This window comes from Oratosquilla oratoria, chromosome 5 (genome assembly GCF_046742065.1).
Source record: "Oratosquilla oratoria isolate Oo_2021 chromosome 5, ASM4674206v1, whole genome shotgun sequence".
NCBI lineage: Eukaryota > Metazoa > Arthropoda > Malacostraca > Stomatopoda > Squillidae > Oratosquilla > Oratosquilla oratoria.
The window spans coordinates 40,102,029-40,121,210 of NC_134781.1; the positions used below are offsets into that span (position 1 = coordinate 40,102,029).

Below are 19,182 nucleotides of genomic sequence, written 5' to 3' on the forward strand. Positions count from 1 at the left end.
CTTTCCCAGTGTCCAATCCCCCCAACCTCCTCCTCCTCCTCCTCCTCCTCCTCTTCCTTCCCCCCCCCTTTTTCTCTCCCCGATCCCTCCTTTCCCCTTATTTAATCTCAAGCATTTGTATCTCAACTTGTACTTGAAAAAGCTGTAATAAGCGAAACGTCGTACAAATAAAGGCTCCGTCCTCATATGGTGTTTATCTAGTCAATCTTGTCGGCAGACTGCCACTTTTAAGCAATCTCATGTTAGAAAATCACATGGTCCAGATGAAATGGGAAACTGGATTTTGAAAGAATGCAGGAACGATCTAACAAAATACATAGTCTTATAAGCAGTTTATTGAAAGAAGGAAAAGTTCCATAAGATTGGAAAGAGCAAATATAGTACCAATATATAAAGGGGGAAACAAAGAAGATCCTAGAAACTATAGACCGGTCTCTCTTACAAGTACGGAAGCAAAGTTTTGTGAAAGAACGATCAAAATTAGATGGGTAAAGCATTTGAAAAAACAACAACAACAACAACAACAATGTACTAAATCCGAGGCAGTCTGGATTTAGACAAGGAAGATCATGTGTCACAATCTTGATGTGTTTCTATTCAGGACTAATAGATATAATACAAGAAAGAGATGGATGGGCTGATTGTGCCTTTCTAGACCTGAAAAAATATTTTGATAAGGTACCACAAAAGAAATTGCTAAGGGAATTAGAAATTGCAGGAGGAATACAGGGCAAACTACAGTGGATGAAAGACTTCTTGCATAAAAGAAAAATGAAAGTGGTAATAAGAGACAAACATTCCAATTAGGATGAGATGATTAGTGGAGTTCCACAAGGAACAGTTGTCCCCAATAATGTTTGCTATATATATTAATGATATGGATGAAGGAATTGAAAGTTATATGAGCTTCTTCGCAGACGATGCAAAAACATTGAAAAAGTGAGGACCGAAGAAGATTGTTAGTCGCTACAGAGTGATCTCAATAAAGTGTGGGAATGGAGTAGGAAGTGGGAGATGAAATTCAACATTAAGAAGTGTAGTACAATGGAATTTGGAAGAAGCAAAAAAAGAATAGTGGGATCATATACATTGAGAGAGGAAGAAATTAAAAAAGTGGAAAATGAGGACTTAGGAGTCATTATTATGAATAATATGTCCCCTGAGAAATATATAAGCAAAATTTTTAGAGAAACTTATAATTAGATAAGATCAATCGAAGTGACATTTACATACCTGGACGAAGAAATGGTGAAGAAAATACTAGTAACTTTGATAAGAACAAAATTGGAGTATGCAGTGACGACGTATTCACCAAGTACAAAAAAAAATGTATAACAAAATTTGAAAGAATACAAAGAGCAATTACGAAAGTGGCACCAACGCTCTCAGAATTATCATATGAGGAGAGGCTGGCAAAACTTGAACTACAGACATTGGGGCAAAGTACAGAGAGAGGAGACTTGATAACTATTTATAGAATCATGAAAGGCATGGAAGTTATTGATAGAGAGGATATAATAAAATGGGATAAAGATACAAGAGGACATGGAAAGAAAATAAAGAAATACAATTATAGAAAATACCTAAAAAAGAACAGCTTTCTCCACAGGATAATAGACGTTTAAAATAGGTTAGATGAGAATGTAGTGTATGCAAAAAACGATACACGAAATTTAAACAGTAAAGATAAAACGAGATATGGAGACGGGACACCACGAACATAGCTCCCTTTCCCGTAAAACACAACTAGGTAAATACAACTAGGTAAACACACACACACACACACACACACACACACACACACACACACACACACACACACACACACACACACACACACACACACACACACACACACACACACACACACAATATATATATATATATATATGTATATATATATATACATATGTGTGTATACATATATATATATATATATATATATATAATATATATATATATATATATATATATATATATATATATATAAATATATACATCAACAGTATTGAACCGGCAATTCAATTTTCAATGGAACTGGAGAAAGATTTCCAACTGCCGTTCCTGGACGTCTGCGTCAAGCGCGAAGGTGACACCCTTGGTACAAGTGTCTACAGAAAGCCCACCCACACAGATAGACTGTTGGACTTTGATAGCTACCATCCAGATTGCCACAAAAGGAGTGTGATCAGGACTTTATGGAACAGACCAGATAAAGTCTGTTCTTCTGTGGAATCTAAGAAGACCGAAAGAAAACACGTTTTACAGGTCTTCCGGAACAACGGCTATCCCAGCAGCACCATACGGAAATGGACAAAAGCACGACCCACCGACACCCCACGACAGAGACCACATATCACACCTAGAGTCACTATCCCCTATATCAAAGGAGCTTCTGAGGTTACTGCAAGAGTCTTACGTGACAAAGGAATACAAGTAGCACACAAACCCCTCAACACCTTACACAGAAATCTCACCAAAGTAAAAGACACCGAAGAACCTACACAACAGGCCGGTGTAGTTTACCGCATAAGCTGCACGGACTGTGACACGGATTACGTAGGAGAAACACAAAATAAATTAGCCACTAGAGTACAAGAACACCAACGTGCAGTTTAGCGAGAAGATCCGAAATCGGGATGGAGTGACAACTCTACACAAAGAAAATAACAAAAAGAAAAGACTATTTCTGATAGCATGGGAAACTAAGAGCAACTGCATAAACAGGTGCATTGATCTCAATCCTATTTATCTAGGCACGAGAAGTAACACAGGCTAATTCCTTTGTTCTGTTTTCTAGTCTCCGTCTGCTTCTTTTCGACCCGTCGTTTGTTCTCCAGTTGGCTTTTGGACGACCTCCTTTATCGAAAGCGGTCTCCCAATGCACCTCTTTGACTCCCCTTCCCGTGACTTTTGTCCTCCTTTTCAGTCAACAAAATTCTTGCTTTAGTTCGCTTGTGTGTTTCTTCAAATGTTTTCTCCTTTCAAGACCAATTCTTCCGTCAAAAATTCGGTTGCAGTATGGGTTCCAATTTGTCTCCTGTTTTGGCCAATTTGTACATGGAGTATTTTTAGTGTACCCTTTTGCCCAGCATCAAACCGCCCGAAATGATTTGGCTCAGGTACGTAGACGATATCTTTTCGGCGTGGGATGACAGTTGGGGCGCATTTGAAGTGTTCCATGATAAATTGAACCAATTGACCCCGAATCTTAAATTTAAAGTTGAATGGGAAGAAGGACATCAAATCCCTTTCTTGGATATTTTGTTAAGAAGAACTGATGATAATTTATTCTTTACAGTATACCGTAAGCCCACCCATTCAGGCAGTTATCTCCACTTTTTTAGCAATCACCCTGACAATGTTAAGAAAAGTGTTGCCTCTGGCCTTTTCTTGAGGGCTTTCAGGATTTGCAGTCCTCAATTTCTGGACCATGAGATTGAGGTGATCAAATGTCAACTTGAGAAGTTGGCTTATCCACCTTGGTTTCTGGACCAAGCCCTCAGTAAGGCTAGGGCCAACCATTTTAAAACTTCCGTCCCCTCAAGTTTTCACCGCACCTTTAAGGACATTTTAAAAATTCCATTCAATAATACCATCAGTTCTTCTACTAAATTGTTTCCTCATAAACGTCTCACTATTGCCTATCACTATCCCAACACCGTGCGTAAGCAAATTGTGAACGTTCAACAAAAACCGAAGGAAGTTGAGTCACCTGGTGTTTATTGTTTGCCCTGCAAAGATTGTGATTTGGTTTACTTGGGTCAAACCGGGAGAGACTTGAACACTAGATTGGCAGAACATAAAAGGTCAATTAGGTATGGGCAAGAAAATTCGGCTGTATTTCTTCATGTCAAAAATAAGAATCATTCTTTCGACTGGGGTAAGGCCAGATTAGTGTTCAAGTCCCACTGCGGTTTCAGGAGGAAAATAGTCGAATCAGCATTAATTGAGGAATGCCCTAATATTAATATTTCTAAAGGGCAGTGGACACCTGACATAATCTCACGCGCAGCAGTAAGCAAGCTGGTGCGGACGTTACATCCCCCCCTCTCCTCACCCCCTCCCTCCTCCGCCACCCCAGTTTGCCCCGCGCCTGAGTGAGGTCAACTGTCCACATCTCTTCTTACTGTAGTTTATAAGTCCCCTCTGTTCTCTATCTTATGTACTTTCCTGAAGAGGGCTACAGTTGATAGCCGAAATATAGGATCCTTCTTTATTCGAAGTTTATTCTTTCTCCGACTGTGGGTTCCTGTGTGTGTGTGTGTGTGTGTGTGTGTGTGTGTGTGTGTGTGTGTGTGTGTGTGTGTGTGTGTTGTGTGTGTGTGTGTGTGTGTGTGTGTGTGTGTGTGTGTGTGTGTGTGTGTGTGTGTGTGTGTGTGTGTATTTACCTAGTTGTATTTTACGGGAAGGGGAGCTATGCTCGTGGTGTCCTGTCTTCATATCTCGCTTTATCTAGACTGTTTTTAAATTTATGTATCGGTTTTCCACATACCACATTCTCATCTAACCTGTTCCAAACGTCTATTATCCTGTGGGGAAAACTGTTCTTTTTCAGGTCTCTTCTATAATTATCTTTCTTGATTTTCTTTCCATGTCCGCTTGTATCTCTACCATCCCATCCCTCACATTTATATCTTTCTTAGTCAGGAACATAATTCCACTACCTTGTTTTACTTCTCTGTTTCTAATCCAATAATTATATACACCATGTCCTACACTGTTGAGTAGTAATGGGTTTTTAAATTTTGTCTCCACAATTGCAATTATGTCAGGTTCACTTTCCATCAGGTAATCATTCAGTTCATTCAAGCCTGTTATTAATCAATCTATATTTGTGATGGACACTTTTAAATTTCTGTTACCTCCATCCTGTTTTCTGTTTCCCTTCTGTTTTTCTCTCCTATGAATCATTTCCTCACATTCATATCCACTACTCTCCAATAGAATTTCTCTTTGTCTGACTCTGTTCTGTTCTATTTTTTCCTTTAGCTTCGATTCTTTTTGTTTTCTTTTCCACTCTTTCCTCTTTATTTATCTCTCTTTTTATTCATACCTGTTTGTACTGATCACTCTCTGTTAGTTTTCCTGTTATTGATAAGAAATTCTCTACTGTCGTTTGTGACCTGAATTTAACCTTAATTGGTCTGGTCTTGTCTATACTGTATTTCCCCAGCCTATATACTTCTTCAATTTCTTTCCCCATTTCCTGTTCACCTTCTTGAAATATTCTTAGTTCCTTGTTCACTCTTTCTTTCTCATCTTTTACTCTTGTAGTCCTATTTGGATTATGCTTCTCTTCCATTCCTAATACAATTATACATATCTTTTTATCTGCTAAGTCTCTTACTATATTCTCCTTCTCTCTCATCACTTTAATAACTGTGTCCTTAGTGTGTTCCTTCATCTGTTGTTTCACTGTATCTCTAAATTCAATTTTGTTATCCTCCTGAACCTTTTTCCAACCACTTACCTCTTGTGCTATGGACACTTTATTATTCCTCTTTAATTCCTCATTCTCATCCTTTACTTCTTTTAATTGTCTTTTTAATTCTTCTATTTCTTTGTCTAGGTTTTGATTTTCCTTCTTTAGTTCTTCCAATTACTCTTTGTGTAATTAGTGCAAGTTGGCTAAACCCATGATACGTTTAGGTTTGTCAGTTTTTCCTCTAGACTTGCTAATCGGATTAGGTTTTCATCTCCTCTCTCATTAAGTCCATAGAAATGATTATCTTCACTTTCTATTTCGCTGCTCTTATCTATATTTCTAATTTCAATGCCTTTCCTGAGTTGTTTGACTTCACCTGTGACGTCTGCACACCTCTTGTTTTCATTCCTTCTGACGTCTGGGGCCCGTTCATCCAAATTCCATTATGCTACATTTTAATGCTGAAGACCACTTCCCATTTCTGACTCCATTCCCAAATCCTTTCTGTGTGTATGTGTACACACACACAAAGGATTACAAAGGCGAAGCATGCCGACAGGAGACCTTTTTCTCCATAACTAGGTCGGATGCGAAAAATATAATAATGATGAATGAATAAATAAACAAATAAAAATTATGATAATATCAATAATAATAAATAAAGTAAATAAATGCATAGGTATAGTCAAATAATAAACAAACAGGTAAATAGTAAATAATAATAAATTGACAGGTAACTAATAATGAAAATCAAGCAGGTAATAATAAACAGACAAAAAACAAATAAACAAACAAATAATATAAAATAAATGGCAGTCATTACAGCATCTTACTTAGGCGTTTATCTAAACGAATCTTAAAGCTTCGAACTGAGCTACATTGCACTGCCTCTACAGGAAGTTTATTCCACTCATTAATTACACGGTTGGCGAAGTCGTTTCTACCCACCTCCATATTAAATCTATTTCCTGACTACTCGGATTCTTATTCAGTTTGAAACTTTTGTCGCTTTTGATGTTGTCAATTCCTTTTAGAATCTTAGAGACTTGTATCAAGTCACCTCTGAGTGTACGCTTTTTTTTTTAGGGATAGCGGATTCATATGTTTTAGTCGATTTTCGAATTATTTATTTTTTATATTTGAAATCAGTTTTGTTGTACTTTTCCAATCTTTCAGTGTCTTTAATGAGATTCGGTGACCATACGGAAACAGCACATTACAAATGTGGACGAACTAACGATTTATATGGTTTGTTAATGAGAGCTGGATCGCGTAATCAGTCCTAGAATCTTATTTGCTTTCTCAGAGGCTGAAATACACTGCTTAGATGATTTGAGCTCGTTTCTGATAATTACGCCGAGATCCTTTTCACTATCCACTTTTGTTAACATACAACCATATACCAAAGGCTTTTTCCCCATTGCACGGGAGGTAGCCAAAAGACAAAGGCATAGAAATCATTCCCACCCATTCTATCCCCTACATACTCTACTCCTCTATGCCCTCTTCCCTCCCTCTTATCTTGGCACCTCCTGAATGACGGTTCATCCCTGCATCTTGTCCATTGCCCTGAGCCAGAGGCAGTGTCACAAGACACAGTACATACACAGCAAGGCCGCTCCATTAATTTGGCGACCACCCCTCTCCGTCCCCTTATGCAGAAAAGGAGAAGACAGGGAGAAATCCCCTTGGGCTGCGTCAATTTATTTCTCATACATATTCCCTAACACCCCTCCCCCACCCACTCCCCCTCATGCATCACAGCATCATCCATACACAACCCTTCTCCATTCACCCCTATCTTCTGTCCTCTCCCGTCCTTCCTCAACAGACATTTCCCTCTTTCCCAATGCCCCTTTTACCCCATCCATCCATCTCATCCTAGGTTGACCCCAATGTTCACTCCTTCCACCTCTGCCTTCCACACCTCTTTTACTAATTTTTCTTCACCAATTCTTTCCATATGTCCAAACCATCCTAATACTCTTTCATCAACCCTATCTCCCAACTCCCTTTCCACCCCTGTTCTCCTCACTTCCTCATTTCTCATTCTATCTAGCCTAGTAACCCCTATCATACTTCTCGGCATTTCATCTCAAACACATTCAAACTCCTTCTCTCTTTCTCTCTTATGTTCCATGTTTCTGCCCCATACAGTGTTGTCGGCACAATCACTCCTTCATACAATCTCCTCTTAACATCCATTCCCAAATGTCTATTTCTCATTACACTTCTTTAATCCCCCAAGACATTTACTAGCTTCTCTCAATCTACATTCTACCTCCACCCCCACTCCTCCCTTTCCTGCCATATTCGCACCCAAGTTTCTAAGACTATCCACTTCCTCCTGTCTCTCTCCCTCAATATTCACTTTCAGTCTGCTGCCACTCTCTCTCCTTGTACATCTCATCACCTTACTATCTTCAGCTTCTTTTCTTCAAACACCTTCCCAAACTCTGTCACTAACTTCCTTAATCCCTCTTCTGATCCTGCTACAATCGCAATGTCGTCAGCAGACAACAGCTGGCTTATCTCCCACTTTTCTCACTTTTCTTTAACCATCTCCAACCCCCGACCCACTACCCTTGCATTCACCTCTCGCATCACCCAATCCATGTATAATTTGAACAGCGAGGGCGACATAACACATCCCTAACGAAGTCCCACCTTTACCTCAAACCACTCACTCTCTCCATTTCTCATCCTAACACACGTTCTACTACTCTCGGAGCCGCAGCGTCTACGTCGTGGGACCACCCCCCAACCACAAGAGTTGGGGGCCAAACGGCGGCAACCAGCCATGGCCACCGGGTCTACGCAGGTGGCACCGATCCCCAAGAGGAGCTACGACTGCCTTGGGGAGTACCACAATCCTTTTTCTCAACATGCAATGTTACGTTTTTTCTGCACCGAGGGGTGATTTTCCGGCGATCATCCCTCTTCTACTTTTAGCCGGAGATATAGAGAGCAATCCTGGGCCCACCTCAAAATACACATGCCCAACATGCTCTAAACCCATTACCTCGAGCAGACAGACAAAGGGCTCAGTTCAGTGCAATATGTGCAAAAACTGGGCCCACCTTACTTGTACAACACTTGCTGACACAAACCAATACACAAACACTTGGACATGTTCTACCTGCCCTCCAGTAACCCCACTCCCACCTCCCCAACCACAGCCAGCACCCTTACCCACTCCCAATTTCCCTTTGCCCTTATCCCCAATCAGTACTCCCCTTCCTTTGTCCCCAATCTCTCCTTTCCCCACCTCTAACCCAGATCCTATACCTTCCCCATTAACACCCCAACCTCAACCCCAAACAGCAACATACAACACATACAGAACACACAACATCAACATATTACAACACAACATTGACGGTATTAACACGAAAAAACATGAACTCGAACACTTTCTTAAACAACACAACATACACATTGCAATTATACAAGAAACAAAACTAAGACACTCACACAAAACACCATCATTTCATAATTACACCACCATCAGACAAGACCGGACCCATGGCAATGGCGGTGGACTCATCACCCTGATCCACCACTCCATCTGTTTTGTGGACACAAGTGACACAACCAAAATTCTCCTCCCTACCACAGATAACACTACAGAAATCCAATCCATTCGAATCCGCACAGGCAACAAATCAACACTGATAATAGTTAACATGTACATTCCCCCCCAATCATCCCCCACAGTTCCAAACACCTTCAGGCCTCAATTTAGCCAACTAGCCTCAATCCCCAACCTGATCATGGGTGGTGACTTCAACGCCAAGACGTCTGCCTGGTATGTCGACAACCCTGACACAGACAGAGGGCTTGATATACAGACTCAGTTGGACTCATTGACTATCATGAACAACACACATAATCATACACATATCCCACACCAAGCCCTCTACACTCAAAGGATTACAAAGGCGGAGCATGCCGACAGGAGACCTTTTGATCCATATCTGGGTCGGATGCGAAAAAAAATCATATTAATAATAAAACAATAAATAAAAACTATAATAATGTAAATAACAAATAAAATACATAAATAAATGCATAGGTATAGTTAAATAATAAACAAACAGGTAAATAGTAAATAATAATAAATTGACATATAACTAATAATAAATGAAAATCAGACACACAAATGATAACAAAACAAAAACAAATAATATAAGATAAATTATAATCATTACACCATCTTACTTGGGTATTTATCTAACTGATTCTTAAAGCTTCGAACTGAACTACATTGCACTACCTGTGCAGGAAGTTTATTCCATTCATTTACTACACGGTTGGCAAAGTTGTTTCTAGCTACTTCCAAATTGAATCTATTTCCGGATAGTTTGAGACCATTGTTTCTTGTCTGATTCTCATTCAATGTGAAAATTTTGTCACTTTTGATGTTGTCAATTCCCTTTAGAATCTTAAAGACCTGTATCAAGTCACCTCTGAGTCTACGCTTTTTTTAGGGAAAACAGATTCATGTGTTTTAGTCGATTTTCGTATGATCTATTTTTGATATTTGGAATCAGTTTTGTGGCTCGCCGTTGTACTTTTTCCAGTCTGTCAATGTCTTTAATGAGATTCGGTGACCATACAGAAACAGCATATACCAAATGTGGACGAACTAACGATTTATATAGCTTGTTAATGAGTGATGGACTTTTGAAATCAAAAGATCGCGCAATCAGTCCTAGAATCTTATTTGCTTTCTCAGAGGCTGAAATACACTGCTTGGATGATTTGAGGTCGTTATTGATAATTACGCCGAGATATTTTTCACTATCCACTTTTGTTAACGAATTACCAAATAACTTGTAATCGTACTTACTGTTATTTTTACCTATGTGCATTACCTTGCATTTACTTGTGTTAAATTTCATTAGCCACTTTTCAGACCATTGTCCCTCCTCTCCTGATATCACCTTTTGCTCCCCCTGCCTAACCCCAACACCATCGTGGAGAGTGGTCGGAACCCTTGGTTCTGACCACCTTCCAATCATCATCACCACCAAAACAAGATGCACCACAGTTGGCCACAGACACACTTACACCAATTACAAGAGAGCTAATTGGGAAGCTTTTGCTGAAGAGACAGAACAACATTTTGAAACACTTAACAGTACACCAATCACAAACATAAACAATGCTGTGCACACTTTTAATACAATCATACAAAACGCAGACAAGAGATACATCCCTAGAGGCAACAGAAAATCACACAACCCCAACTTCACACCAGAAATCCAAGACCTCATCAGACAAAGAGACACACTTAAACACAATACCCCCACACCTATCCTTGAAAACATAGCAGACCAAATACAAACACTAAACACTGTGATTGCCAATAAAATACACGAACAAAAAACACAAAATTGGCAAAACTTTATCAATACACTTGATCACAAAACAAACACCAGCAAATTGTACAAAACACTCAACAGCATTACACTATCCAACAGTAACACAAAACGCTCTCATGCAGCAATAATCACAATAACAGACAATCTACCCTCAAACAGACAACAAGCAAACACACTCATAAATAATTTTGCACAGACAAGCCATCTCACTTCTCACCCTGACGACCGACGCACTATTCGACGTAAGAAAGACTTTCCCACAGACTCAGACTATACACCCTTCATAGACAATCAGACAAAACACATAATACATAATCTCAAGCACTCATCTGCCTGTGACCCTGATAACATAAGTAACATCCACCTAAAACACATTGGACCACAAGGTATACACGCACTCACAAACATTGCAAACTACAGCTATTCACACAACACTATACCCGACATCTGGAAGCATGGTAAAATAATTACCATTCCAAAACCGAACAAAGACCCAACAATCCCAACATCGCACCGCCCAATCACACTTCTCTGCACCCCCTCTAAAGTCATTGAACGCCTAATGCTTAAACTTGTCACACCACATATTCCCCTTGCTGACTCACAACACGGTTTTAGGCCACTACACTCCACAAACACTCTTCTGATAAACCTCACACAAAGAATTTTAGATGGCATCAATTCAGATAGGCCCCACCAAAGAACACTTCTTATAACATTAGACATTAGTAAAGCTTTTGATGCTATCCCCCGCCACAACCTAACAAATAAAATATATAATACAGACATGCACAATAACACCAAAAGATGGCTGGCCAATTATCTGGCAGGTAGGAATGCTTACGTATCATATAATGGCCAATCATCGCACATCAGAAACATTAAGAATGGACTACCACAGAGCTCTGTCCTATCTCCCACACTCTTTAATCTATACATGCATGACTTACCCACACCAGACACCTCAGAAATGCAAATCTCTTCCTACGCAGACGACATAACAATCACATGCACACATCGTAACACAGACAAAGCTGCAGAAATAATCCAGCCATACCTTAATATACTCAACGCATGGTCCATCACAAACAGACTCAAAATAGCTCCAACCAAATCTACAGCAACACTTCTCACCAACTGGACAAAAGAACACAAATACATACCTCATCTCTACATCAACAACACTCTAATACCACACACAAACACACCGAAAATTCTTGGTGTAACATACGATACATCCATGTCTTTCAAACAACACATCACAAACACAAAAAAAAAAAAAAAAAAAAAAAAAAAAAAATGCACACCTAGACTTAATGCACTTAAGTCAATCGCTGGAACAACATTTGGATAAAACAAAGAAACTAATACAACAATATACAAACAATGCATACGCTCAGTGATGAATTATGCGAGTCCTGCATGGGCTCCTAATCTCAGTGAGACACACCACAACACCCTTCAAATCATACAAAACAAAGCCCTAAAAACAATTACAGGCTGCACAAATACAACGCCTACAGACCATTTACACCATGAAACAAAAGTCCTCAAAGTCAAGGACCACCTCGACATGAGAGGCACACAAACACTTGCCGCAGCCACCACAAACACATCACACCCGCTACACTACATAGCAGAACACCCACACACCAAGAAACATTAAAACAACACCCAAAGACCTTTATCACACACAGATACTCTCTTCTCTTCCTCCACAACCACCAAATACCAGCCTCCGGAAACATATTCATAATCATATCACTCACCGCTCCATTAACATACTGAAAGACAACACACTGCTGCATGCCAGACCCCCTGATATCCAACCTTCTGAATCCTCTCTCCCACGAAAGGACAGAGTCCACCTGGCCAGACTGCGGTGCGGCCACCACCCAGCACTTCTAAGCTACCAGAAGAGGCTGGATGACCGCATTGTGAATAGCTGCCCAGGATGTAACACTTCACCCCATACCATACAACACATAATGGAAGACTGAGTTATACACAATCATGCACGCAAACAACACAACATACGCTCTATAAAGGATTTGTGGGAAAACCCAGTTTCGGCTGTGGCATTCCTTGGGGAGACGGGACTGCTCGGGCAGACAGTCTAGGGAACGACAACAACAACAACAACAACAACAACTACTACTACTCTCGTGAAAACGCATGAATGTTCTTAATAGTTTTCCTTCTATCCCATATATCTGCAAAACCTCCTACAGTGCCCCCCTGTCTACCCTGTCATAAGCCTTTTCCAGATCAATAAAAGCCCAAAAAACATCCTTACCTTTTCCTATAGCTTTCTCACATATCTGTCTTACCACAAAAATCTGATCTACACAACCTCTACCTGTCCTAAACCCACACTGTTCCTCACCAATTACCCCTCTGTTCCTCTACTAATCCCCTCAATCAAAACCCTCCCATAAGCCTTCCCAATTACACTTAACAAACTGATCCCTCTGAAACTACTACACTCACACTTGTCCCCCTTTCCCTTGTAAAGTGAAACTATACAGGCATTCTTCTAGTCCTCTGGGACCCTACCCTCTCTTAAACAAACATTAAACAACCTCATCAGCCAGTCCACCATAACTGTACCTCCTTTTTTCAGACATTCTGCATCATCTTGACAGCTGCTTTCACTTCATCTTTTCTTATTTCTCTTCCATTTTCCTCACTCATCACCGTCATTTTCTTAGCGCTCCCACTGCAACTACCTTTCCCTCCCTATCCTCCTTCACATTTAGGAACTCCCTAAAATATTCAACCCACCTTCCTCTCACTGCCTTCTCTTCCATTATCATCTCTCCATTTGCACCTTTTATCTTTTCTTCTCTAGTTGATTCGCCTCCTCTTTCTCTTTTATTTTATTTCCAATTTTTTTTTATTACTTTCAAATTTTTCTTTCATATTCTTACCCCATTTCACATCTGCTCTCCTCTTTGCCTCCTTTATCTTATGCTTTACTTCTCTTTTTTTTTTTTGTACCTCTCATACGATTCCCTCGTTCTAATTTTTAACCAATCTATGAAAGCCTGCTTCTCTTCAGACAGACAAATGATAAAACAAAAACAAAAATACAAAATAAATTATAATCATTACAGCATCTTGCTTAGGTGTTTATCTAAATGATTCTTAAAGCTTCGAACTGAACTACATTGCACTACTTGTGCAGGAAGTTTATTCCATCCATTTACTACACGGTTGGCAAAGTTGTTTCTACCTACTTCCAAATTGAATCTATTTCCGGACAGTTTGAGACCATTGTTTCTTGTCTGATTCTCATTCAATGTGAAAATTTTGTCACTTTTGATGTTGTCAATTCCCTTTAGAATCTTAAAGACCTGTATCAAGTCACCTCTGAGTTTACGCTTTTTTTTAGGGAAAACAGATTAATATGTTTTAGTCGATTTTCGTATGATTTATTTTTGATATTTGGAATCAGTTTTGTGGCTCGCCGTTGTACTTTTTCCAGTCTGTCAATGTCTTTAATGAGATTCGGTGACCATACGGAAACAGCATATCCAAATGTGGACGAACTAACGATTTATATGGCTTGTTAATGAGTGATGGACTTTTGAAATCAAAAGATCCCGCAATCAGTCCTAGAATCTTATTTGCTTTCTCAGAGGCTGAAATACACTGCTTGGATGATTTGAGGTCGTTACTGAATTACGCCGAGATCTTTTTCACTATCCACTTTTGTTAACGAATTACCAAATAACTTGTAATCGTACTTACTGTTATTTTTACCTATGTGCATTACCTTGCATTTACTTGTGTTAAATTTCATTAGCCACTTTTCAGACCATTGCTGTAATTTATCTAAATCTTCTTGAATATCTAATTGGTTTGAGTGATCATTTGCCACTCCGCACAGTTTTGAAACATCAGCAAATTTGGAAACAATAATTGTTTAGATTTAACCTGTATTTCTCTCTTAACATGGTTGTACTAATATGATTCAGGACTTCTTTTGAAGAAGTTTCACATGCCGATATATATATATATATATATGTATATATATATATATATATATATATATATATATACATACATACATGCATAGAACACACACACACACACACACACACACACACACACACACACACACACACACACACACACACACACACACACATATATATATATATATATATATGTGTGTGTGTGTGTGTGTGTGTGTGTGTGTGTGTGTGTGTGTGTGTGTGTGTGTGTGTGTGTGTGTGTGTGTGTGTGTGTGTGTGTGTGTGTGTGTGTGTGTGTGTGTGTGTGTGTGTGTGTGTGTGTGTGTGTGTGTGTGTACCTGTTTTCAGATTCGTGTCTCCTTTTCAGAGCTTCCAGAGAGCGTGGATTCATCGGAGATGAAGTGGAGGTGATTTTGAAGATAGTTTCCTCACAAATCGGCCTGCATTCGTTTCCTGTTAGGAAAGAAAGAGAAAGGGGAACTTGGAGGTGCGATAGAGAGAACTAGGATATATTTTTATAGGATTGTATATTTACCTAGTTGTATTTACCTAGTTGTATCCTCGTGGTGTTCCATCTTTGTTTCTCGCAGTGTCTAGTTTGCTCTTAAATTCGAGTATATTTTTTTGCACACTATTGTTTTATCCAGTTTGTTCCAGATATTTACCACTCTGTTTGTATAAATGTTTTTTTTTTATTTCTTTTCTATAACTATCATTGTATTTCTCTTATCCCAATTTAGTAAGTCCTCTCTATCAAGGACTTCTGTGCCTTTCATGATTCTGTAAATAGTCATCAGGTCACCTCTTTCTCTTCTTTGTTCCAAAGTCGGTAATTTCAAGTCTCTCCTCATATGACAGGTTTGAAATTGTTTGGTGCCATTTTCGTGGTTGCTCTCTGGATTCGTTAAATTTACTTTATATTCTTTTTAGTATTGGGTGACCATAGTGTCGCAGCATACTTTAGTCTAGGCCTTATTAGTGTGACTGGTATCTTTTTAAAAAAAAATCTTCGTCTAAATAGGCAAAAGCCACCTTTATTGACCTTAGCAAGTTGTAAGATTCTTCGACAATTTTGTTTATCTGTTTATCAGGGGACATATCATTTGAGAAAATTACTCCCAGATCTTTTTCATACCCCACTTTCTTTACCTCCTTTGTTCCAATCTTATATTGTCCTGATATATAAAGATTATTTTTTTTACTTTTTTTCCGAACTCCATTATACCACATTTCTTAATGTTGAAGTCTACTTCCCACTTATGGCTACATTTCCAAACCTTGTGTAGGTCTCAGTATTCATTTTTCTCAGCAATTTAGCACCATCTGCAAAGAAGCTCATGTAAGAATCCACATCTTCATCCATGTCATTCACGTAAATAGCGAACATTATTGGAGCCAATACCGATCCCTGTGGAACTCCACTAATCATCTCCTCCCAACCTGAACTCTTTTCTCTGAGCACTGGTCTCATTTTTCTACCGTGTAGGAAATCCTCCATCCAGTTTAGTAGGTTACCTTGCATCCTTCCTATGCTTTTCAGCTTTTTAAATATTTTTTGTGTGGTACTTTGTCGAAGGCTTTTTGTAAGCTTAAGAAAGCACAATCAGTTCATCCAACCCTTTCTTGAGTAGAAACATATTAAGTTTGTGGTACATGATCTTCCCTGTCTGAATCTAAATGGTCTCAGATTTATTATATTGCTTTCTTCCAGGTGTTTTATCTATCTATTCTTGATAAAAAAAAAAAAAAATCACAAATTTTAGCTATAGTGCTTGTAAGAGAGATCGGTCTGTAATTTGATGGTTCTTCTTTGTTTCATCCTGTATATATTGGTACTATATTGGCATTTTCCCAGTCCTTTGGTATTTTTCCTTTGAGTGAGCAACTTATTATGTTATATATTTTTTCCATTAATTCTTCTTTACATTCTTTTATTATCCAGTTTGCAATTCTTTCTGGGTCGTGTGGTTTCCTGATATCAGGGTTCGTTAGTTGATCTATCATAATTTTTTTTTATGTGTTATTGTTATTTCCCTCATGGGGGGTGATCGCACTTCAATTCCTTCGTCCCAATGCTGTACTTTTTCTCTAGTGAAAACCGGCTTGAAGTGATTGTTCATGTCTTCAGTCATTTCTATATTTCTGTGGCGTTGTTTCGCTATTTCCTGTTTATTTTTAAGTTTACCATTCACATATATATAGAATACTTTGGGTTGATGGGGGGTGGGGGTCACTTCTCTCTCTTCATCCTGATGTTGCATTTTTTCTCCAGTGAAAACCGACTTGAAGAGTTTGCTCATGACTTCCACCACTTCTGTATCTTCTGTGTATTCCGTATTTCCTTGGCGTAGTTTCACTATTTCCTGTTTATTTTTTAGTTTACTATTTACATATCTATAGAATAATTTTGGTTGATCCTTACATTTTTCTATTATGTCTTTTTCACAGTTTCTTTTTTTTTTCCTGCGTATTTCTACATATTAATTCCTTTCATTAATATATAATTGCCATTTTCTATATATTTAAAAAAACAAATCTCCATCTTTTCCAAGCTTTATCTCTTTTGTCATTTGCTTTGCTGCACCTTCTGTTAAACAAGGACAGGGGGCCGTCGCGCTCGAAAACGAACTTCGTCAATTACAATCGGAATTTCGCGAATTTTTAATATGTTATATATACATATACTGAGATGCTCACCATCAATTTTCATATCATTTGGTTGAAAAACAATGAAGTAATTAAAAACTTTTTTTTTTAAATCACAAACGTTCTATCTCCTCATTTATCCTTTGACTGAACATGCTGAAAAAATACCACAAATGCACTATATCAATACCTAAATAATTATTGTACAGTTTTTGGAATTTCCTTTTAGTTTAGGAGAAATAATTTTTTTTAATGTCCATTTTTTTTACATAGAATACAATATATGAACTTCTATAAAAAAAATGAAAAAACGCCATAATTAAAAAATTGCAAATTTATTCAGTTTTCAAATGATCTAAACCCCATTAATATCGGCCGAGTAGTTATGGAGGAGATAGAAAAAATGTAGAGAAAAGTGTAGTTTTAAGATATTGAGCTTTGAAGTTCAAAATACATTTCCCTGCATCTTTTATATTTTTCATTTAGATTTCTTTTCTCTGCGCCAATCTTCATGCAGTCTATATCATTCACATGTTATTATAAAATGTAGCTGGTGCCTGGTCCCCCCTTTTACGAGCTATTAGCAGCTCAGAAGGCGAGGGTTTCAGGAGGCACCACCTCCCTCATTGTCGCCAGGTTCGCTTACTAGAAAGCTCCCGGATGGTAATCGGAGCTGAACGATAGTTTTCTCTTCCTCTTTCTGGTCTTTGGTGTCCCTTTCCGTTCTGTGTCTTTGTCTTGTTCCTCAAGTGCTTTTGTAATGATGGGATTGACTCCAACCAAGTGAGAAAGAAGATTATGTGTCCTTCCAAAGTTATGATCAATGAGAGTCGCTCTTGTGACGAAAAGCACTCGGAGCGTTTCAGTTGAAGAGGGACGTGATGGTACGTCACGCATGCTTGGTGTTGATGGTTGCGGTGACGTCATTTGACAAAAGAGGATGTGGAGGGGCAGAGGAGGGCGATAACGCTGTTCTGTTCTATATAGTTCGGGAGTTAAGCTCCCACGGGCTTTGGTGTGAGCCCGTTTGGTGGGTGATTGATTTATGAGTGTGTATGGGCCCAACCACACACACCCATACATTCACAAGATGTGCATACGTATATGAAACACGTATGCACATCTCGGTGAATGCACCCTTCCTAACATTAGCTGTGTTCAGTGATGGTGGTGTATATAGCAAGTGGTGTAATAATATTATAGACAAAGTGGGGGTGATTCAATGTGTGAGTGTGTGTGGTCTTGGCCACACCCACTCATACATTCACCAGATGTGCATACCTGTGCAATACACGTATGCACATCGCCGTGAATGCACCCTTCCGGACATAAAGTGGATGCACAGTGGAATATATATAAGAAAATTAAAGGGAGGGCTGACACTCCACCAGCCGACGCAGTTCGTAATCGCTAAGGTGGCGGCATAGGCGACGCACAAGACCCTCAGATGTTGTCGGAGGCCCTCTCCTCAGAAAAGCAGTTGCGGGGCAATGCTTGGGGTAGTGGTTCAGGGCGGCTTCGGGGTGGCTGCAATGGCGGCATCTTCTCTCTTCAGGTGTGGAATTATTCTTGATTTCCCAGAAACAACGGTCCTCCAGTTGCAGACGGAAGAGCAGAGTTTCCACTTTTCTAGGTGTGGAGCGAGGAAGTACAAGGGGCTCATAGTCTGTGACTGCCCTGTACCACCTCGCCCTCTCTGACACCTCTGCCTCCAGTCTGTGCTGAAGGAACCGTTGTACCT

General features: G+C 39.2%; 1 protein-coding gene across 1 annotated transcript in view; it reads right to left on the reverse strand.

The window, feature by feature from the left end:
* Nucleotides 1-19,182, reverse strand: part of LOC143025749 (uncharacterized) — a 76,585-nt gene that overhangs the window by 4,263 nt on the left and 53,140 nt on the right. The window contains exon 5 of the mRNA XM_076185756.1: nucleotides 15,134-15,248. Coding sequence (XP_076041871.1) covers nucleotides 15,134-15,248 — 115 coding nt within the window. The remainder of the gene's footprint in view (nucleotides 1-15,133; nucleotides 15,249-19,182) is intronic.